At 43.6% G+C, this 23,203-nt stretch overlaps 1 protein-coding gene across 5 annotated transcripts in view; it reads left to right on the forward strand.

Annotated features, from left to right (window-relative positions):
- LOC139533917 (glutamate receptor 3) overlaps positions 1 to 23,203 on the forward strand; it is a 113,869-nt gene that overhangs the window by 41,193 nt on the left and 49,473 nt on the right. For all 5 annotated transcript variants that reach the window (XM_071332447.1, XM_071332431.1, XM_071332438.1 and 2 more), the window contains one exon: positions 17,969 to 18,156. In XM_071332447.1, the coding sequence (XP_071188548.1) occupies positions 17,969 to 18,156 (188 nt within the window). The remainder of the gene's footprint in view (positions 1 to 17,968; positions 18,157 to 23,203) is intronic.

Genomic DNA, 23,203 nt, shown 5'->3' on the forward strand with positions numbered 1-23,203 from the left:
ACTGGACTGGAGCAGGCTACTGTACTGTAAGGCTGGCTGTAGAGAGGGAGAGACAAACTGGACTGGAGCAGGCTACTGTACTGTAAGGCTGGCTGTAGAGAGGGAGAGACAAACTGTACTGGAGCAGGTATTCTGTTTACAATACCATATTCTTGCTGTAATTAGAAACTGGGGATAGGACAAAATGCTGAGGCTGACAGTTACACAACCTTTCTCACATGCGTAAACCAACCATTCACTATTCATCATAGTGTAAAACTATAGTGTATGTTCTCTGTAGACCATTTCCAGTTTTTCCTCTGGCTGAGGGTGATCTTAGTTGCCTTTATCCTCTGTGGCCCATGGGAGGTTCCTATAACCAAATGTTGAGCTTTTAGGAAATAATTAGCGTTCTAAAATATTAGACCACATTTGGGCTAAACTACATTCTGCCCTTTTTTACATGTATTTTTGAAAGGTCTGGCGATGGTGAGAGCTGTATTGTGATGGTGTACTGGTTTTATATACAGTAGAGTGCATTCAAAGTGCTGTTGAGCCTACGTTGAGACAGCTTTATTACAGTGCTTTGTAGAGGTTTACTTGCTGGCTTACCTTACTATATACAGTATAACTTGGGTGCTTTATCCATCATCTCATCAAACCATGTTGTGTATCTTTCAACTAGAAAAAGACTGCTCACTTCTAACCCCTTTTTCTCACTGAGTTTAAGACATTTATTTAAAAAATGCTTGTCTTTTTAAATCTTCCCTCTCCATCAGCACAGCACACCTACCTAATTGAGATGTTAGTAGCTAACACCCTTTCCTTATGGTGTTCCAGATGTTTTATCCCTTCCTAAACCATGTTAAGACAGTGCCAATTGCTTTGAAATTGGGGGCTGCATGTCAGAAGCATGGACACGGGCCATGTGTCTCAGTGTCTGTGTGTCTGCGGCAGGCCGTACCAGTGGATAATTGGTTGGCTGCTGTGGTGGAGGAAAGGTGATTACGAGGTTTATTGTCTCTCACGGGCAAAATCAACCTTCCTCCATGTGCCTCCTGATTCACCCCTTACAGCTCTACTTGACTTATGGAGGCCCTTCCACCTACTGTGTCTGGATCAGATCGCCACCATCTGTAACATACTCCCATTTCCACAGAATGACATGGAACAGTAAAGGGAAAAAAACACGTAAAAACTCCATCCCGCCAGACGGATAACAGGAGAGAAGAGCCCCATCAACTCACTGTGGTATTTTGTGTCGTAGGAAATAGATTTTTGGAAAAGCAATAGATTAAGCTTTTTTGGGGGGTCTAATGGGCCTTTGGCCTAGAGCAACATTGGCACTTTAGCCACTGTAGTTTGGAGTCTTACCCCACATGCTGTGCTGTGTATGCCTTACCTACAGCTTGTGTTTGCTCTGAGGCAAGAAAGGCCTACCATCAGTAACACACTACGCCGCCAGGGACTCAAATCCTGCAGTGCCAGACGTGTCCCCCTGCTTAAGCCAGTACATGTCCAGGCCCGTCTGAAGTTTGCTAGACAGCATTTGGATGATCCAGAAGAAGATTGGGAGAATGTCATATGGTCAGATGAAACCAAAATAGAACTTTTTGGTAAAAACTCAACTCGTCGTGTTTGGAGGACAAAGAATGCTGAGTTGCATCCAAAGAACACCATACCTACTGTGAAGCATGGGGGTGGAAACATCATGCTTTGGGGCTGTTTTTCTGCAAAGGGACCAGGACGACTGATCCGTGTAAAGGAAAGAATGAATGGGGCCATGTATCGTGAGATTTTGAGTGAAAACCTCCTTCCATCAGCAAGGGCATTGAAGATGAAATGTGGCTGGGTCTTTCAGCATGACAATGATCCCAAACACACCGCCCGGGCAACGAAGGAGTGGCTTCGTAAGAAGCATTTCAAGGTCCTGGAGTGGCCTAGCCAGTCTCCAGATCTCAACCCCATAGAAAATCTTTGGAGGGAGTTGAAAGTCAGTGTTGCCCAGCAACAGCCCCAAAACATCACTGCTCTAGAGGAGATCTGCATGGAGGAATGGGCCAAAATACCAGCAACAGTGTGTGAAAACCTTGTGAAGACTTACAGAAAACGTTTGACCTCTGTCATTGCCAACAAAGGGTATATAACAAAGTATTGAGATAAACTTTTGTTATTGACCAAATACTTATTTTCCACCATAATTTGCAAATAAATTCATAAAAAATCCTACAATGTGATTTTCTGTATTTTTTTTCTTCTCATTTTGTCTGTCATAGTTGAAGTGTACCTATGATGAAAATTACAGGCCTCTCTCATCTTTTTAAGTGGGAGAACTTGCACAATTGGTGGCTGACTAAATACTTTTTTGCCCCACTGTATACATGACTCTAGTCCCTTTTTCCTCACAAAAAGCATGAAAATGGGAATAGTAATGGATTCAAACTCCAGTCTCCTGGATCGCAGTGAGGTGAACCCTATCATGGCTGAAAGTCTTGCTCAGGCTCTGAGACACTGTGTTGTAATAGGAAGATTTGTTACTGTGTCAAGGTACAATAACATAGGAATCTCCTGCTTGCAAAATAAACACCCAAAGATTTCGACCCTGCCTTCACTGTGCATGGAGCATTCAATTTCCAATGTGATTTGGCCCCTTAGTGAGAGTCTCTCACACCAGCAGTCATGTTCTCCTCTTTCAACCTCTGTATCACATCGATTCCACCTCGCCATCGTGCTGGAAATGCTTCGAAAATTCTGTCTCCATTGTTGTGTTGAATCTGAATCACATTGAATAGGAATTTTCTATTGAATCATTGAAGAGTGTTTAGAGTTCTTTACCACTAGTTCCTGTTAACAGAAATGGGAGTTCAGTTAGTATACCTGCCCGTGTTCTGCTTGAAGAACACCTCAAGTCCTTTAACAATAATAATTAATAAAGGAGAATGTGTTTGAATGGAATTAATTTGTGCCTTTGACTTATAGCTAGATCCTGTTAGTGTTTGCATTTTGAATAATACAGTTGAAGTCGGAAGTTTACATACACCTTAGCCAAATACATTTAAACTCAGTTTTTCCTGAGTTTTAATCCTGGTAAAAAATCCCTGTTTTAGGTCAGTTAGGATCACCACTTTATTTTAAGAATGTGAAATGTCAGAATAATAGTAGAGAGAATGATTTATTTCAGCTTTAATTTCTTTCATCACATTCCCAGTGGGTCAGAAGTTTACATACAATCAATTAGTATTTGGTAGCATTGCCTTTAAATTGTTTAACTTCGGTCAAACGCTTCGGGTAGCCTTCCACAAGCTTCCCACAGTAAGTTGGGTGAATTCTGGCCCATTCCTCCTAACATAGCTGGTGTAACTGGGTCAGGTTTGTAGGCCTCCTTGCTCACACACGCTTTTTCAGTTCTGCCCACAATTTTTCTATAGGATTGAGGTCAGGGCTTTGTGATGGCCACTCCAATACCTTGAATTTGTTGTCCTTAAGCCATTTTGCCACAACTTTGGAAGTATGCTTGATTGTCCATTTGGAAGATCCATTTGCGACCAAGCTTTAACTTCCTGACTGATGTCTTGAGATGTTGCTTCAATATATCCACATAATTTTCTTTCTTCATGATGCCATCTATTTTGTGAAGTGCACCAGTCCCTCCTGCAGCAAAGCAACTCCCACAACATGATGCTGCCACCCCCGTGCTTCACGGTTGGGATGGTGTTCTTCGGTTTGCAAGCCTCCCCCTTTTTTCCTCCAAACATAACGATGGTCATTATGGCCAAACAGTTCTATTTTTGTTTCATCATACCAAAGGACAGTTCTCCAAAAAGTACGATCTTTGTCCCCATGTGCAGTTGCAAACCGTAGTCTGGCTTTTTTATGGCGGTTTTGGAGCAGTGGTTTCTTCCTTGTTGAGCGGCCTTTCAGGTTATGCTGACATAGGACTCGTTTTACTGTGGATATAGATACTTTTGTACCTGTTTCCTCCAGCATCTTCACAAGGTCCTTTGCTGTTGTTCTGGGATTAATTTGCACTTTTCACACCAAAGTATGTTCATCTCAAGGGGACAGAACACGTCTCCTTCCTGAGCTGTATGACGGCTGCGTGGTCCCATGGTGTTTATACTTGCGTACTCTTGTTTGTACAGATGAACGTGGTACCTTCAGCCATTTCAAAATTTCTCCCAAGGATGAACCAGACTTGTGGAGGTCTACAATTTTATTTCTGAAGTCTTGGCTGATTTCTTTTGATTTTCCCATGATGTCAAGCAAAGAGGCACTACATTTGAAGGTAGGCCTTGAAATACATCCACATGTAAACCTCCAATTGACTCCAAGTATGTCAATTAGCCTATCAGAAGCTTCTAAAGCCATGGCATAATTTTCTGGATTTTCCCAAGCTGTTTAAAGGCACAGTCAACTTAGTGTATGTAAACCTCTGACCCACTGGAATTGTGATACAGTTGAATTGTGAAATAATCTGTCTGTAAACAATTGTTGGACAAATTACTTGTGTCACTCACAAAGTAGATGTCCTAACCCACTTGCCAAAACTATAGTTTGTTAACAAGAAATTTGTGGAGTGGTTGAAAAACGAGTTTTAATGATTCCAACCTAAGTTTATGTAAACTTCCGACTTCAACTGTATCTGTATCTTCATTTTTAATATGAGAAATCAAATCCTTTTCATATAATATCCACAAACAGACACACACACACTCCTGGGAGAGCGGTCTACTTTCTGTTTGTCAGTCATTTTATGTGATTAACGGGAAAGAAAGTGTATTTATATTCTGCTGCCTGCATAAATAGTGTAATATTAACTGACTACCCCCTTTCTTGTAGGTTATAGGGCGTTGTAATAAACCTTTTGTTTCCTTGCTTTGGATTCATCTTATGAAATCATCTTAACCAAAGTCCACAATCTTACAGGCAAAATGACAGCTTTTCTCTGGTCCCCATGTTACCCCTGACACTAGGTGAAGGTAGGGGTTGAGGTGGAAAATTGCATTTGTATGGAGTAAAATCCCAGCTCCCCTGCTAGATGTCTCGCTGGCTTCCTCTCTGCAAGAAACATCTGATTAATTGCACAGTGCTAAATGGTTGCGTTCAGCAGTCAGGCACAGGCTCATTAACACAGTGTGGGTGAGAGAGAGAGAGAGAGAGAGAACGAGAGAGCACGCGAGAGAGAGAGAGACGACATGGCACAAACCTGCTGCTCCACTCCCTCTCCTCTCCATCTCCGTGAGCTCTCTACACCACCTTCGCTTCCAGCCCGGCCCGGGCCTCTCCGCACAAATCAATGAGCACAGACAGCCTGCTGTGGCTAAACGCTGTTTATCTCTTCTTCCCCATCACTGGCTCTGCCTGCCGTCTGTGTGGTCCCTCTCTCCCGCACTGATTAGCTCTGCCTTGGGACTCCAAGACTTCAGTTGGCTCTTAATGTCTCTAAGTCAAGTCCTTATTCTCTATGGGACCTGTGTGTCTCTCTCTCTTGGGGGCCCAACCTGATGCGGAACATGGAGAACATTGGGTCGGTCCAATTTGGAGCTCTGTATCCTTGGAGAGTTCTGTGACGCCTAACAAATCCTCTTTGAATCCCCAATTGTATTAACTTTAGAGATATATGATACAAACTGGGTCTGTTGACTGCAAAGCTTTAGATAAACTGCAACTTGATGGAAGTACTGTACAGTGTGTTTTAAACAAGGAATGCTCAGTCAAGAGTTATCAGTCTGAGTATGAGATGAAGGTAAAAGTGGGGTGGTGTGTTGCAGTGTGTGGATGTACTGGGTGGGTGTGTGGTTGTACTGTATGGGTGTATGTTGATCTTATTGTTTGTGTTTTGTAAGGCTCTCTCTGTGTGCGTGCACTGTGGAATGACCTCATTGATGAAAAGCGATGACTCATAGAGCATTCACAGCAGAGAGTCTGTAGCTGGGGCATCTGTTCTCCCCGAGTGCCTCTGCCTCTCCCCTCTGAACAAAGACAAGCCTGCCCACCTTCCCGCCAGAGGCCCCAAATGGTCACCATGTGTCCAGGCACATTCAAGCATGTAGAGGTAGTGGAATGGGAGGAAAATCTGTGGTTTGTGCTGTGCTGCAGACCACATAGAATAGTATAATGCTTGGCTACAATATTGTGCCACAACACACTGTTGCGGGTGTGCTGCATTTTCAGGATTAAAATGCATTAATTATGAATATAGACTGTGTTATGGCTTCCTTTTTAATCTAGCTTTGACATTTCCCCTTAGGAAATACAGTATCAGGAGCTGCAGGTTAGTGGAGGGAGAAAGGGAGCTTGTTAGGAGTAAGCTGTTCTGGTTTGGATATCACATTGATTTCTGTATGTTGAGGCTGACTATTTTGCACTCTTGATGCATTTTGAACTCAATCATGAAGCACAAAGACAAGTGAGGAACAGTTATCATGTGGTTTCGGAGTGATAAACAAATGACAAGGATGTAGAGAGAACTAACAGTAAAAATTAAGTGTCAAATATAGAATCACAGGAGTCCATAGTGTTGCTATAACAATAGCATTTACACCAGATATATCAGAGTCCTACATAATGTTACACACTCCAATTCTACATTTCCACATTTAGAGTGTGTTATATATGTGTATTTGTATTTATTTTTTAGGGGGTAGATCAACTTTAATATTGCAGATAGATTATGGCTTCCATCAATACAATTGTCTGCACAATTTCCAATCCCCCATATATATTTTTATAAATGTACAGTACCAGTCAAAGGTTTGGACACACCTACTCATCCAAGGGTTTTTCTTTATTTGTACTATTATCTACATTGTGGAATAATAGTGAAGACATCAAAACTATGAAATAACACTAATGAAATCATGTAGTAACCAAAAAAGTGTTAAACAAATTAAAATATATTTTAGATTTCAGATTCTTCAAAGTAGCCACCCTTTGCCTTGATGACAGCTTTGCACACTCTTGTGTTTCTTGGCCCCAGCAAGTCTCTTCTTATTATTGGTGTCCTTTAGTAGTGGTTTCGTTGCAGCAATTTGACCATGAAGGCCTGATTCACGCAGTCTCCTCTGAACAGTTGAAATGTGTCTGTTACTTGAACTCTGTGAAGCATTTATTTGGGCTGCAATTTCTGAGGCTGGTAACTCTAATGAACTTATCCTCTGCAGCAGAGGTAACTCTGGGTCTTCCTTTCCTGTGGCGGTCTTCATGAGAGCCAGTTTCATCATAGCGTTTGATGGTTTTTGCGACTGCACTTGAACAAACTTTAAAAGTTCTTGAAATTTTCCGCATTGACTGACCTTCATGTCTTAATTAAAGTAATGATGGACTATCATTTTTCTTTGCTTATTTGAGTGGTCTTGCCATAATATGGACTTGGTGTTTTACCAAATAGGGCTATCTTTTGTATACCACCCCTACCTTGTCTGTCACGCCCTGACCTTAGAGAGCCTTGTTTTATGTCTCTTTTTGGTTTGGTCAGGGTGTGATTTGGGTGGGCATTCTATGGCCTTTATTTCTATGATTTGTGTTTCTATGTTTTGGCCGGGTATGGTTCTCAATCAGTGACAGCTGTCTATCGTTGTCTGTGATTGGGAATCATACTTAGGCAGCCCTTTTTCCCACCTGGTAGTTGACTTAGTTAGTGGCACTATAGCCCTCGGAAGCTTCACGGTCGTTTATTTTGTTGTTTTGTTGGCGACATTCTATAATAAAAGGAAATGTACGCTAACCACGCTGCACTTTGGTCCACTTCTTACGACGGCCGTGACAGAACTACCCACCACCAAAGGACCAAGCAGCGTGGCCGGGAGGAACAGCGCTTTCTGGAGGAATGGACATGGGAGGAGATATTGGAAGGCAAGGGACCCTGGGCACAGGCTGGTGAATTTCTCCGTCTTAAGGAGGAGCTAGAAGCAGCTAAGGCGGAACGGCGACAGTACGAGGAGTTGGCATAGCGGAGCAAGCACGAGAGGCAGCCCCCAAAAATGTTTTGGGGGGTGCACACGGGGAGAGTGGCAGAGTCAGGGTATAGACCTGAGCCAACTCCCCGTGCTTACCGTAAGGAGCGTGGTACTGGTCAGGCACCGTGTTATGCGGTAAAGCGCACAGTGTCTCCAGTGCGCTCTCATAGCCCGGTGCGCTATATGCCAGCTCTCCGCAAGTGCCACGCTAGAGTGGGCATCCAGCCAGGGCAGATTGTGGCAGCTCAGCGCGCTTGGTCTCCGGTGCGCCGTTTCGGCCCAGGGTATCCTGCGCTGGCTCTGCGCACTGTGTCTCCGGTGCGCTGTGACTGCTCAGTGCGTCCTATGCCTGCGCTCCGCCCGTGCCGGGCTAAAGTGGGCATTCAGCCAAGAGGAGAGGTGCAAGTGTCAAGCACTAGATCTCCAGTGCTCCCCAATAGCCCGGTTCGACCTGTGCCTGCGCTCTGGAGGTGCCGGGCTAAAGTGGGCATTCAGCCGGGAAGAGGGGTGCCAGGGATACGCACCAGATCTCCAGTGCTCCCCCACAGCCCGGTCCATCCTGTGCCTCCTCCAAGGACCAGGCCTCCAGCGACGGTCTCCAGTCCGGAGCCTCCAGCGACGGTCTCCAGTCCGGAGCCTCCAGCGACGGTCTCCAGTCCGGAGCCTCCAGCGACGGTCCCCAGTCCGGAGCCTCCAGCGACGGTCCCCAGTCCGGAGCCTCCAGCGACGGTCCCCAGTCCGGAGCCTCCAGCGACGGTCTCCAGTCCGGAGCCTCCAGCGACGGTCCCCAGTCCGGAGCCCGCAACGAGGGTTCCCAGTCCGGAGTCTCCAGCGACGGTCCCCAGTCCGGAGCCTCCAGCGACGGTCTCCAGTCCGGAGCCTCCAGCGACGGTCCCCAGTCCGGGGCCCACAACGAGAGTCCCCAGTCCGGGGCCGGCAGTGAGGGTCTCCAGTCCGGAGCCTTCAGCGACGGTCCCCAGTCCAGGGCCCGCAACGAGGGTCCCCAGTTCGCAGTCTCCAGCGACGGTCCCCAGACCGGAGCCTCCAACGATGGTCCCCAGTCCGGGGCCCACAATGAGGGTCCCCAGTCCGGGGCCGGCAGTGAGGGTCCCCAGTCCGGGGCCGGCAGTGAGGGTCCCCAGTCCGGGGCCGGCAGTGAGGGTCCCCAGTTCGGGGCCCGCACCGAGGGTCCCCAGTCTGGGGCCCGCTGCGAGGGTCCCCAGTCCGGGGCCCGCAACGAGGGTCCCCAGTCCGGGGTCGACAACGAGGGTCCCCGCACCAGAGGCGCCACCAAAGTGGGGTGAGTCAGAGGTGGAGCGGGGTCTACGTCCCGCACCAGAGTCGCCACCATGGATAGATGCCCACCCAGACCCTCCCCTATAGGTTCAGGTTTTGCGACCGGAGTCCGCACCTTTGGGGGGGGGGGGGTACTGTCACGCCCTGACCTTAGAGAGCCTTGTTTATGTTTCTTTTTGGTTTGGTCAGGGTGTGATATGGGTGGGCATTCTATGTCCTTTATTTCTATGATTTGTGTTTCTATGTTTTGGCCGGGTATGGTTCTCAATCAGGGACAGCTGTCTATTGTTGTCTCTGATTGGGAATCATACTTAGGCAGCCCTTTTTCCCACCTGTGATTGTGGGTAGTTGACTTTGTTAGTGGCACTATAGCCCTCGGAAGCTTCACGGTCGTTTATTTTGTTTCTTGTTTTGTTGGCGACATTCTATTATAAAAGGAAATGTACGTTCACCACGCTGCCCTTTGGTCCACTTCTTTCGACGGCCGTGACATTGTCACAACACAACTGATTGGCTCAAACGCATTAAGAAGAAAATAAATTCCACAAATTAACTTTTAACAAGACATACCTGTTAATTAAAATGCATTCCAGATGACTGGTTGAGAGAATGCCAAGAGTGTGCAAAGCTGTCATCAAGGCAAAGGGTGGCTACTTTGAAAAATCTCAAATCTCAAATATATTTTTGGTTACAACAGTACATGATTCCATATGTGTTATTTCATAGTTTTGATATCTTCACTATTATTCTTCAATGTAGAAAATATTAAAAATAAAGAAAAACCCGGGAATGAGTAGGTGTGTCCAAACTTTTGACTGGTACTGTATATATAATATATACAGTTGAAGTCGAAAGTTTAGGCTGGAGTCATTAAAACTTGTTTTTCAACCACTCCACAAATGTCTTGTTAACAAACTATAGTTTTGGCAAGTCGGTTAGGACATCTACTTTGTGCATGACACAAGTAATTTGTCCAACAATTGTTTACAGACAGATTATTTCACTTATAATTCACTGTATCACAATTCCAGTGGGTCAGAAGTTTACACACACTAAGTTGACTGTGCCTTTAAAGAGCTTGGAAAATTCCACAAAACTTAATCTAAAATTGTTGAATAAGTTTCCTGTAAACAATAGATATTATATTCCTTCTCTTTTAGCCAGATAAATACTGATCGTCTTTTCTTATTATCTGCTAAGCATTACAGTTGCACTACACTATCATACACTATCAACAAGGCAGTAACAAGGCAGTAACAAGGCAGTAACAAGGCACTATCCAACAGGCCCTAGTGTTGTCGCACCTTGACTACTGTTCAGTCGTGTGGTCAGGTGTCACAAAAAAGGATTTAGGGAAATTGCAATTGGCTCAGAACAAGGCAGCACGACTTGCCCTTGGATCTACACAGAGAACTAATATTAATAATATGCATGTCAATCTCTCATGGCTCAAAGTGAAGGAGAGATTGACTTCATCACTACTTGTATTTGTGAGAGGTATTGACATGTTGAATGCACCGAGCTGTCTGTCTAAACTACTGGCACACAGCTCGGACACCCATGCATACTCCACAAGACATGCCACAAGAGGTCTCTTCACAGTCCAGAACAGGCTATGGGAGGTGCACAGTACGACATAGAGCCATGACAACATGGAACTCTATTCCACATCAAGTAACTGATGCAAACAGTAAAATTAGATTTATAAAACAGATTAAAAAACACCTTATGGAACAGCGGGGACTGTGAAGCAACACAAACAGGCACAGACATATGCATACACACACACACGATAACATACACACTATACACACACATACACATGGATTTAGTACCGTAGATGGGGGTGGTGGAGCAGGTGCCTGAGGCAACACAGTGTTTTGTGAAATCTGAATGTATTGTAATGTTTTTAAAAATGTATAAACTGCCTTCATTTTGCTGGACCTCAGGAAGAGTAGCTGCTGCCTTGGATCCATAATAAATACTAATACAAATACAAAAATCATCACAAGCATCAGTCTTTCAGACTGGTCTGTACTCATCTTTCTTTAAGCAGCTAGTATTTCCGACTGGTCTGTACTCATCTTTCTTTAAGCAGCTAGTATTTCCGACTGGTCTGTACTCATCTTTCTTTAAGCAGCTAGTATTTCAGCACTGGGCTGAAACAGCTCCTACTAACACTGCTTCCAATGCAGCAGCCTTGTGTGGTTCAGTACAATTTTCAGATCTTTTTTCCCCCTGCTTTTCCCTGCTCCCTGTTCTAAGTTGCTAATATTTCAGAACCTTGGACAGTTCCACTCTATAGTACTGGCTCGGACTGCAGAAACCAGTATTTCAGCACTGGACAGTTCTCTCTACTGCCTGCTTGGTTGGTGCTGTGACCGCCCCTACGGCTGCTGCTGCTGCTGCTAGGGAAAAATAAAGAAATCAATACACAGGATGCAGACAGAAATAGTGTTTCGGAGAGAAAAGAAAACCAGCACAGTCACTGACCTTAAAATGTCATGTATGCATACCTTTAACATCGACATGTAATGTGACTCATTTCAGTATTATCCTAGGTATGTAATTGTTCAATATTTCAAATGTGTTGGCATTTAAACCCCATTGTTATATAGCCTTTGTATCTCTGACAGAATAAGTCCCTTGTATTTGTATCCTGTGCTATCATAGTATGTGGAAAAACTGACATTAGGAGACAAATGTACACACATCCATTCTAAACAAAAGCAAGAGAGGAGCCCAGGAGCAAGAGGCTTATAATGGCCAGGATGAGTCTCTCTCTCATTTTCTCTCTCTCCTCAGCTGAATGCACTAGTTTCAGCTGCTCGCAGGAGAAATAGCAGAAATTTCAATAGAATAAAAAACAGTGTGGAGGCGTAGCCTGGGGAAAATAATGGAGGAGTCAGCAAAGCCTTTGTGCCTCTGCAGCTCAACCAAATATGATTTACTTTATGAATTCTAAACATCTCCTAAGGAGATCCACAGTCTGTCACATCTAATCTGGCCTGACCATGTGACTTAAAATGGCATAATAATGAACTGGGTGACTAATAGAACTTGCCCCTGCTTTATTACACACTGTTTTGTTTATACCGTCCTCTGCTCACTTGTCTCTGGCCACTGGTCTCCAAAGCCTTTCATCTATTTTGGGACACAAGCTTTCAGGATAATGCATGGGCCATTTGAACAGTGGTCTTTCTACATTATGAAAGACTTAATATGCTGTGTTCGGTACATGGTTTGCCCAAGATGAAAGGCCATTTTTGTTTGTTTAAGAGATGGGTGTTCTGTAGGCAATTGAGCAGAAACATGGGACTGTACGTGCAGCTTTACTCTCAAGGAGAAAGCCAGCCAGCAAACTCAATTTTGTGAAATCTGGTGCAGGGAAGTGGAATGCCTCTCTCTGCAGTAGCTCTTGTTGTTTTTTTCTCTCTGACTTAAGCTTTGAGATTTTTTGAGCTTTCTCTAAAAGTGGGCTCAGAAGCTTTGTGTGACTTCACCTCGGTGATGCACTGCTCAGCTTTGGGCAAGCCATCACAGCAAATAACTCTGATGCCTGCCCCGAGAGAGAGATTAAAAGAGGTCACCATCTCCTGGGAGGCAGCAGGGGAAGACTGAGTCAGAGTTGAGGGCACACAGCATCCATGATGCTGCAGCCACCATGATGCTATCCACCACCTGAGACAGCATAATGTCCACTCTACCTCTCATAACCTCCAAATGATACAGCATACTATCCACACTACCCTTATCTACATGTATATCCTCGAACTGAAATCAAATACTATCAGAACCTCCCTACACATTATCCATACTGCTCACCACCTACAGTAAAACGTGTCTTTATCCATCCTTCCCATATACAAAGACCACATGCAAATCACACTGCTTTGGGCTTGGAGTTGGGTGCTGTCCCAGATGTAGTCAGTCTTTGTTTATAACTGTATATTTTGAATGGTTACTAATAGCCTTTAATTGTTACATATGAAAGAAATACTATATATAGCTTTCGCTGACTGTCAAATTCTCTAAAGAAATGTTTTGGTATATCAAGAGAAATAGAGAAGCATCAGGAACATTTGTATGTCTTACTCTACTCAAATAGCCCAACTATGATAATTGACACTGACAAATATAAGGGGTTGTAATTGTTATTTTGAAGAAATTAGACATTTTCTCTGCTTTCTGCATAATCATTTTGACCTTTCACACTCCACGCTGAGCCAGGGAATTATGTTCATGTGAAGAAATGTAAATGAACCTAGTGTGATGACAACCAAGAAGGTTTATATTCCAGTCAAGATCCCCACCATTAAAATTATGTTTTGAACTTTCCTCGTTCATCCATTCACCAGGTCTAGTTTTCAAAGATTTGATACTGAGTACAGAATCATTTATGTTTTTCTTGCTGACAAAAATTGGTTCAATTGAGTATCGAGCGTCAGAGAGACATTTTTTTAGTTTGCTGCATTTCTGACAGGATGTCAGATATTGCACTTGAATAGAGTGTCTGTCAAGTCGGACTTCAGATGATAGACATCTAGTGTTGAGGACTTGATGTGAATAAAGGTGTCAACCCTGACCCTGAGCTCTGTAGCTGGGACTAATTTCCACACAAATTATGTTTCCCAATTGGTCAGCAGGCTGTAGTAAAAATCATTCAGGTGAATGTGTTTGATACCGTAGAGGTCATCTTTAAAACATTTCCCTCACAAAATGTCTTACTTTCATCCCAATTATACATTGCCTAGTGACAATATGCCCCAGATTTCTGAATATTTCATGTGTTTTTTATAATGGGCTGTACAATTGACAGTTTATAAATGCTCTTGATGGTCGCCCTGCCCGCTGGCTTCTGTGATATGTGCCATCTGTTTACGACTACAAACCTTGCACCAACATTCACTCGCTTTGTTGTTTGCACCACTGAGTGACACTATGTTCATCTTACACACAGCAGACAGGCTATGCCAATATCCAGAGTGTTGTTTCTTTTAGCATTGTGATGGCATGACCTTTACCTATCACATTCAAATGAAAGCCAACGTGTATTAAATTACATCACCTGTTTATATTTTCTGCCAGAATTATTGATAATTTATTTTTCATCTCCAAGTATTTTAACTTGTCAACGTTTCACAACACGTTTAACATTGAGAAATACATAATAACGTCTGAATCCCAAAACTTCCAAATCAGCTTAGAGGCAGAAGATTGATACAAAATATAAGTCATGAGGGAATCATTTCTAAATCCTCCAAAATCCTTTTTCTTCATAAGCAGCTGGTAACATGTTTAAAATGTCAGGCTTTACCCAGTGTACTCTATACAATATGTAGTCTCAGGGAAGCTGGTGAAAAAAACACCTCATATTTCAGCATTTGCTTTTTAATTTCCTCTGTGCTGCTATGCTATCAGACATAGACTGCAGTCTTTTTTCTCTCTTAATATGCTGTGGGGATGGATGATAAAAGCACCGTGTTTTTCAGTGTGACCTGATGGTGCTTCTACAATGACAGAATAAGCCCCTGTCCTTTCAACCAGGGGTTAGCTCCTGGGTTTTATCTTATCTGACTGTCATTCACACTGCGCTGGGATACAGCCAGACGCATGAAAACCGTTGTTGTCTCCCAACCTTCAGAAATATCAGACGTGCATACACGGCTCTCCCTGCTCTTCACTGCTCTTCCAGTCGCCACCTGAGTGGGTGATGGTGATGTAGCCGTGCTCAGTCCTTCACAGCCGCCTGTCTTATAAAAGGCAATGTCTGATTGGACAACCTTCTGCAGTGTTCTCTTGAGTGAAGGTCACTAACGTAGGAGAGGAGATAGAGGAGAGTGGATGGCTGAGTCTCTGGCTGTGCTCAGAATTCTTATGTGCTCTAGCTAGCTAGTCTATGGTAGTTCTTCACTTCACAGCTCCATACATCTACATATACAGCAGTTGATCCATTTATGCCTACAACTAGCTTTCTAGAAGGTTTAAAGTATCCATGAACACTCATAACATGTTTGCTTCATTTGACATGAATTAAAATGCCCCTTTCACATGGAAAGTAACATATCTGAAGCTGTGATGGCTGGCTGTTAGTGGAGGTACTGTGAGATGTTTTGGGCTACAGGTGTCTTTAGACTGGGCTGTCAAAGTGTTTTTATACAGAGGCCCCTGGCGTGCAAGTAGCAGGTTGGACAAAGTGACGGTAGCGCATATAGGGAACAGTGCTTTATGTGGATGGGCCCAGCAGGGGTGCACTGCAAAGACCGCATCTGCATTAGCATAATCTACACTGACTGCTTCAGCATCAGTAATAATATTCATCATTTTATTGAATCAGCGATTTTATCCCAAGCTCTAAGAGGAAGAGATAGCCGAGCGCATGTTGCTGCCTCTGCCTCATTTAGCCAAGCCGACTATAGCGTGCTTGCTCTCGCACAAAGCCTTCCTCAACTGCACCATTTTATCTGTCTATTACTTACAAGTTACCACATAATGACCTACTGCCACCACACATTTCCACCATCGCTGATACGTATATATGTTTTCCTGACAGATAATGGAAATATGCAAATCTCAGGTTTATTTTGTCCATCCATGCTTTCTTTCATTACCCTATTCTAGGTCGGTATATTACTATGCATGAATAATCCAGTGGTAGCACATAATTATTCATTGTGGTGTAAGGAGTGTTATTAAGTAACATTCATATTTTGATAAGGCTATTACCCATAAAGGGGTGCGGCTCTCGCTGTATAACCCCCATTTCAGGCCCGCGGTTTGACCTTGAGTTGACATAACGGACGATGCATTGATCTCCTGAAAAGAAAACATGTCCTGGGTTGTAACTCCGCCCCTTTTAGACTGTTTAAATAAGGCCTGCTCGTCAGACCTAGAGCACTGTGACATCCATTATAACCTATACGCTGAAGGGGTAACACTGTATCATTGACATGATGTACTTCACAATTTGAATTTTAAATCACATTAATTCAGTTATTACAGACTGTGACAGCCGAGACACTGGGAGCTGAAATGAAAACCTATTCAATTGAAATTTTCCTGCAAAGCTTCTTGGCATTGCAAGTAGTATTTCTGCGAAACAGTTCCCCATCCTAAAAAGCCCAGACTAGAATTTCTAGTTGCCTGTCCTGGAAGCTATAAGCTACTTTTCCATTTGACATACTTTACCTACTGTACCATTTATTTCACCCATGAAATGTGATATTGACAGGGCTGTCTTTTGGGAGGTTTTTTGTCATGGGCTCAAAGACTATTGTGGTTGTTTTTATGACAGAATGATACCATTCAAGTGGACAGAAAACATGAAATATTCATACCCTACACCAGTTGGTTAACAAACAGTACAAAACAGAACCTTTAAATTGACGATGATACAAAGTGAGAAATGTGAAAGGGGGGAGGGCGAGCACGCCCCCATCCACATCGATGGTGCGGCAGTGGAGCCGTTTGAGAGCTTCAAGTCCCTCAGGGTCCAAATCACTAAGGACTTAAAATGGTCCACACACACACAGTCGTGAAAAGGTGCGACAGTGCCTCTTCCCCCTCAGGAGGTTGAACAAGTTTGGCATGGGCCTTCAAATCCACAAAAAGTTCAACAGCGGCACCATTGAGAGCATCTTGACTGGCTGCATTACTGCTTGGAATGGCAACAGCACCGCCCTCGATCGCATTACGCTACAGAGGGTGGTGCTGACAGCCCAGTACATCACTGGGGCCAAGCTCCCTGCCATCCAGGACCTCTATATCAGGCGGTGTGAAAGGAAGGCCCGGAAAATCATTAAATACTCCAGTCACCCAAGCCATAGACTGTTCTCTCTGCTGCCGCACGGCAAGCAATACCGGTGCATCAAGTCTGACACCAACAGGCTTCTGAACAGTTTCTATCCCCAAACCATAAGACTGCTAAATAGCTAACATAATGGCTACACAGACTGAGTTGACCCTTGTAATTATTTGTAATTTTACACTGTCTCTATGCACACACACACACAGGACTCTACACACTCACTCACACTGACACTCCAACACACACATAACATGCACACATTTATACCACAGGAGGTTGGTGGCACCTTAATTGGAGAGGACGGGCTCGTGTTAATGGCTGGAGTGGAATCAGTGGAATGGTATCAAATACATCAAACACATGGTTTCCATGCTGTTTGATGCCATTCCATTTGCTCCGTTCCAGCCATTATTATGAGCCGTCCTCCCCTCAGCAGCCTCCACTGATTCATACTGACTACACACACACACACGCACACACACTCACATACAATCTTTATTTATGCCACTGCTACTCTGTTTATCATACATCCTGATGCCTAGTCACCTTACCAATATACATATCTACCTCTATCACTCCAGTATCCCTGCACATTGTAAATATGGTATTGGAACTGTAGCTTCTTACTTTCTCGTGTTCTTTTATTTCTGATTTCTTCTTTTTATTACTCGTGTGTTTTTGTTCTCTTATGTTATTACTGCATTGTTGGGTTTAGAGCTTGCAAGAAATGCATTTCATCGTACTTGTGCACGTGACATTGAAACGTTAAACTAGAATATGTGCCCAGATTTTATTGTCAAAGAGCTTTGTATTTTGACTTTACAGTAACTATGACGTGATTAAGTACACCGCTCTCCTCTGCAAACGACCACAAACCCACCTTTCCCATTCTACAGTATGTGACTGATCCCCTCCCTCTCCTCTCCAGGTTTCTCTATCCTTCAAGCCATCATGGAGTCAGCAGTGGCCAATAACTGGCAGGTGACGGCCCGGTCGGTGGGCAGCATAGTGGACCCTACAGAGTACAAACGCATCATTGAGGAGATGGACCGCAGGCAGGAGAAACGCTTCCTCATCGACTGTGAGGTGGGAAGAATCAACACCATCCTGGAACAGGTAAAGTACTGTGGGCCTTAAAGGCCCAGTGCAGTCAAAAAGGTGATTTTCCTGTTTTAAATATACACTCACTGGCCAGTTTATTAGGTACTCCCATCTAGTACCAGGTCGGACCCCCTTTTGCCTCCAGAAAACATGAATTCTTCGGGGGAATTCTACAATTCAGAAACGTTCCACAGGGAGGTTGGTCCATGCTGATGCGATGGCATCACGCAGTTGCTGCAGATTGGACGACAGTGCATTAATGCTGTGAACAGCCCGTTCCATCTCATCCTAAAGATGCTCTATTGCGTTGAGGTCTGGGGACTGTGCAGGCTGCTTAAGTAAACTGAACTCGCTGTCATGTTCCAGGCAATGTTTTTCCACTCCTCAATTGTCTAATGTTGGTGATTGCGTGGAGATTGGAGCCGCTTCTTGTTTTTAGCTAACAGGAGTGGAACACGGTGTCGTCGTCTATTGAAATATCCCATCCGTGACAAGGATCGACGAGTTGTACGTTCCGAGATACCGTTCTGCACACCACTGTTGTGCTGCACCGTTAATTGCCTATTTGTGTCCTGCCTGTTAGCTTGCAGGATTCTTGCCATTCTCCTTTGACCTCTCTCATGAACGAGCTGTTTTCGCCCACAGGACTGCCGCTGACTAAATGTTTTTTGTTTGTCGCACCATTCTCTGTAAACCCTAGACACTGTTGTGTGTGAAAAGCCCAGGAGGGCGGCCGTTTCTGAGATACTGGATCCGGTGCACCTGGCACCGACAATCATACCATGCTCAAAGTCGCTTAGGTCACTTGTTTTGCTCATTCTAACGTTCAATCAAACAGTAACTGAATGCCTTGATGCCTGCCTGTCTGCCTGCTTTATATAGCAAGCCACGGCCACGTGACTCATTGTCTGTAGGAGCGATCGATTTTCGTGTACCTAATAAACTGTCCGGTGAGTGTATATATTTTACATTTTTGTTTTATTGGAATCCATTAGCCAGCACCATGGCGACAGCTAGTCTTACTGGGGTCCGACTCATAATGAGAAATATAACATTACAGACAAAAGGCTTTACAATTTACATCCATTTAAAAACTTTAACATGTAGTGTGTGTGCGTGTGCGTGTGCGTGTGTGCATCTATCACTTACACATACACGACAGTACATACACACAAAAAGTAGGGCACATAGGGGAGAGGCATTGTGCCATGAGGTGAGATTTGATGATGTACCGATTCCATGGCCCACCTTTGCAGATTTGATGTGATTAGATAATTTATTTAGTGATTAGATAATTTATTTTGGTACTGTCCATATGTAGCTCGTTTTTTGGTCACAGTCCAGGAATGGCTGAATAATTGTAACATTTACCTAGAGCTAACACTGCAGATAGCAATACTTGGTGATTTGAAAAGTCATAGTCAATTGATCAATAATATAATAATTATTTTAGCAAAAATGTGTATCTTTAATTTACAATCTGTAGAAACTATGAGAATAGAAAGGTTCAGTACTGTTGTGAAGCATCACAGCACAGTTGAAGAATATATGGCAACTTGAAATCCAATATGGATGGTGTTAAGAGATAGATGGGAGGGGTTGAATGGAGATGAAGAGTGGGACTAATAACAACAAGATAACAAATTTAAATATAATGTCTCTAAAATGTATATAGGTTCAGAACTTTTCTGAAATAGCACAGTTACAAATATATGGCAAATAGAAATCAAACTGGATGGACTTCAGAAATAAAGGAAGGCCAGGACTAAAAAGAAACAAAATATAACTATTGAAAAATAGATTGTGTATGTAAAATGTGTATAGTATGTACAGTCGTGGCCAAAAGTTTTGAGAATGACACAAATATTAATTTTCACAAAGTCTGCTGCCTCAGTTTGTATGATGGCAATTTGCATATACTCCAGAATGTTATGAAGAGTGATCAGATTAATTGCAATTAATTGCAAAGTCCCTCTTTGCTATGCAAATGAGCTGAATCCCCCAAAAACATTTCCACTGCATTTCAGCCCTGCCACAAAAGGGCCAGCTGACATCATGTCAGTGATTCTCTCGTTAACACAGGTGTGAGTGTTGACGAGGACAAGGCTGGAGATCACTCTGTCATGCTGATTGAGTTCGAATAACAGACTGGAAGCTTCAAAAGGAGGGTGGTGCTTGGAATCATTGTCCTTCCTCTGTCAGCCATGGTTACCTGCAAGGAAACACATGCCGTTGTCATTGCTTTGCACAAAAAGGGCTTCACAGGCAAGATTGCACCTAAATTAACCATTTATCAGATCATCAAGAACTTCAAGGAGAGTGGTTCAATTGTTGTGAAGAAGGCTTCAGGGCGCCCAAGAAAGTCCAGCAAGTGCCAGGACCATCTCCTAAAGTTGATTCAGCTGCGGGATCGGGGCACCACCAGTACAGAGCTTGCTCAGGAATGGCAGCAGGCAGGTGTGAGTGCATCTGCACACACAGTGAGGCGAAGACTTTTGGAGGATGGCCTGTTGTCAAGAAGGGCAGCAAAGAAGCCACTTCTCTCCAGGAAAAACATCAGGGACAGACTGATATTCTGCAAAAGGTACAGGGATTAGACTGCTGAGGACTGGGGTAAAGTCATTTTCTCTGATGAATCCCCTTTCTGTTTTTTTGGGGCATCCGGAAAAAGCTTGTCCGGAGAAGACACGGTGAGCGCTGCCATCAGTCCTGTGTCATGCCAACAGTAAAGTATCCTGATACCATTCATGTGTGGGGTTGCTTCTCAGCCAAGGGAGTGGGCTCACTCACAATTTTGCCTAAGAACACAGCCATGAATAAAGAATGGTACCAACACATCCTTCGAGAGCAACTTCTCCCAACCATCCAGGAACAGTTTGATGACGAACAATGCCTTTTCCAGCATGATGGAGCACCTTGCCATACGGCAAAAGTGATAACTAAGTGGCTCTGGGAACAAAACATAGATATTTTGGGTCCATGGCCAGGAAACTCCCCAGACCTTAATCCCATTGAGAACTTGTGGTCATTCCTCAAGAGGCGGGGGACAAACAAAACCCCACAAATTCTGACAAACTCCCAAGTATTGATTATGCAAGAATGGGCTGCCATCAGTCAGGATGTAGCTCAGAAGTTAATTGACAGCATGCCAGGGCGGATTGCAGAGGTCTTGAAAAAGAAGGGTCAACACTGCAAATATTGACTCTTTGCATCAACTTCATGTAATTGTCAATAAAAGCCTTTGACACTTATGAAATGCTTGTAATTATACTTCAGTATTCCATAGTGACATCTGACAAAAATATCTAAAGACACTGTAGCATAGCAGCAAACTTTGTGGAAATTAATATTTGTGTCATTCTCAAAACTTTTGGCCATGACTGAATAAACTGGAAGTTGAAGCCTAAGTTTTATGGTTTACAATGATACATGTTTTACAATGAAAAGCAAAACATGCAGCTCTGTTCTGGGCCAACTGCAGCTTAACTAGGTCCTTCTTTGCAGCACTTGACCATATGATTGGACAATAATCAAGAGTGTGGTGTTAAAAAAGCAGAGCATCTTTTTATCACGGACAGACCTCTCCTCATCTTCACAACCATTGAATCAATATGTTTTGACCATGACAGTTAAAACAATTATTATTCCAACCTCATATACTGTATTTCCACTCTATGAGGTTGGAATAATACTGTGAAAATTATGATAATGCCCTTTTAGTGTAGGAGCTGTTTGAAAAGACTGCATGAAATTTCTGCCTGTTTTGGTGGGATGGAGTTTTGGCCTGCCTGTTGACATCACTAGGTGGTAAATTAGTTAATAGACCAACCTCTCAGCCAATAACAGCTAGTTTTCAGTATTCCCCTCCCCACTCCCTGATATTCCTACTGTAGCTAAATTCTTGCTTGAGAAATTGCTATTTGCTAATAAGCTATTTTGTTTCTTTTTGACCATTTTTTTATTTTATTTATTTTATTTTACCGTTATTTTACCAGGTAAGTTGACTGAGAACACGTTCTCATTTGCAGCAACGACCTGGGGAATAGTTACAGGGGAGAGGAGGGGGATGAATGAGCCAATTGTAAACTGGGGATTATTAGGTGACCGTGATGGTTGAGGGCCAGATTGGGAATTTAGCCAGGACACCGGGGTTAACACCCCTACTCTTACGATAAGTGCCATGGGATCTTTAATGACCTCAGAGAGTCAGGACACCCGTTTAACGTCCCATCCGAAAGACGGCACCCTACACAGAGCAGTGTCCCCAATCACTGCCCTGGGGCATTGGGATCTTTGTTTAGACCAGAGGAAAGAGTGCCTCCTACTGGTCCTCCAACACCACTTCCAGCAGCACCTGGTCTCCCATCCAGGGACTGACCAGGACCAACCCTGCTTAGCTTCAGAAGCAAGCCAGCAGTGGTATGCAATAAATTCAATTTTAATTGAAAACAATCACAATAAGGTACGTCATTGTTACCCAGAAATGATTTGAAATTGAGATACAAACGGCTGCATTGGCCTTTTAAGACTCATTCACTACTGCAGAAGCTGAGGGGATTCGTTGAACTACACTTAGATTTGTAACTTTACCTGAAACCTCAATACTGGTGTTAGCTCTCATATGGGAAAGGGAGAGGCGAAAGGAGGATACCTAGTCAGTGGTACAACTGAATGCCTTCAACTGAAATGTGTCTTCCGCATTTAACCCAACCCCTCTGAATCAGAGAGGTGTGGGGGGATGCCTTAATCGACATCCACGTCTTCGGCACTTGCTCAGGGTCAGAACGACCGATTTCTGGTTATGAGTTGTAGAGTACTCAAGTTCGGTTATATTGGTGTGTGGGAATCGGATCAGTCAGTTGATGTCCATCAACTGAATGAATCAACAACCAGGGTTCAGTACCCCATTTATACTTTTATACCTGTGGAAAAATATATAATTATCACACGCACCCACACACAATTAATGAGCTGTGGTTCTTAGGTTTAAAAATCACTTATTTAGTTCTCCTTTATGTGTGTGCATAAATTGAATATTTTGTAGTAATAATCTTGATTCAAA

Source organism: Salvelinus alpinus, chromosome 1 (genome assembly GCF_045679555.1).
Source record: "Salvelinus alpinus chromosome 1, SLU_Salpinus.1, whole genome shotgun sequence".
NCBI classification, from domain to species: Eukaryota; Metazoa; Chordata; class Actinopteri; order Salmoniformes; family Salmonidae; genus Salvelinus; species Salvelinus alpinus.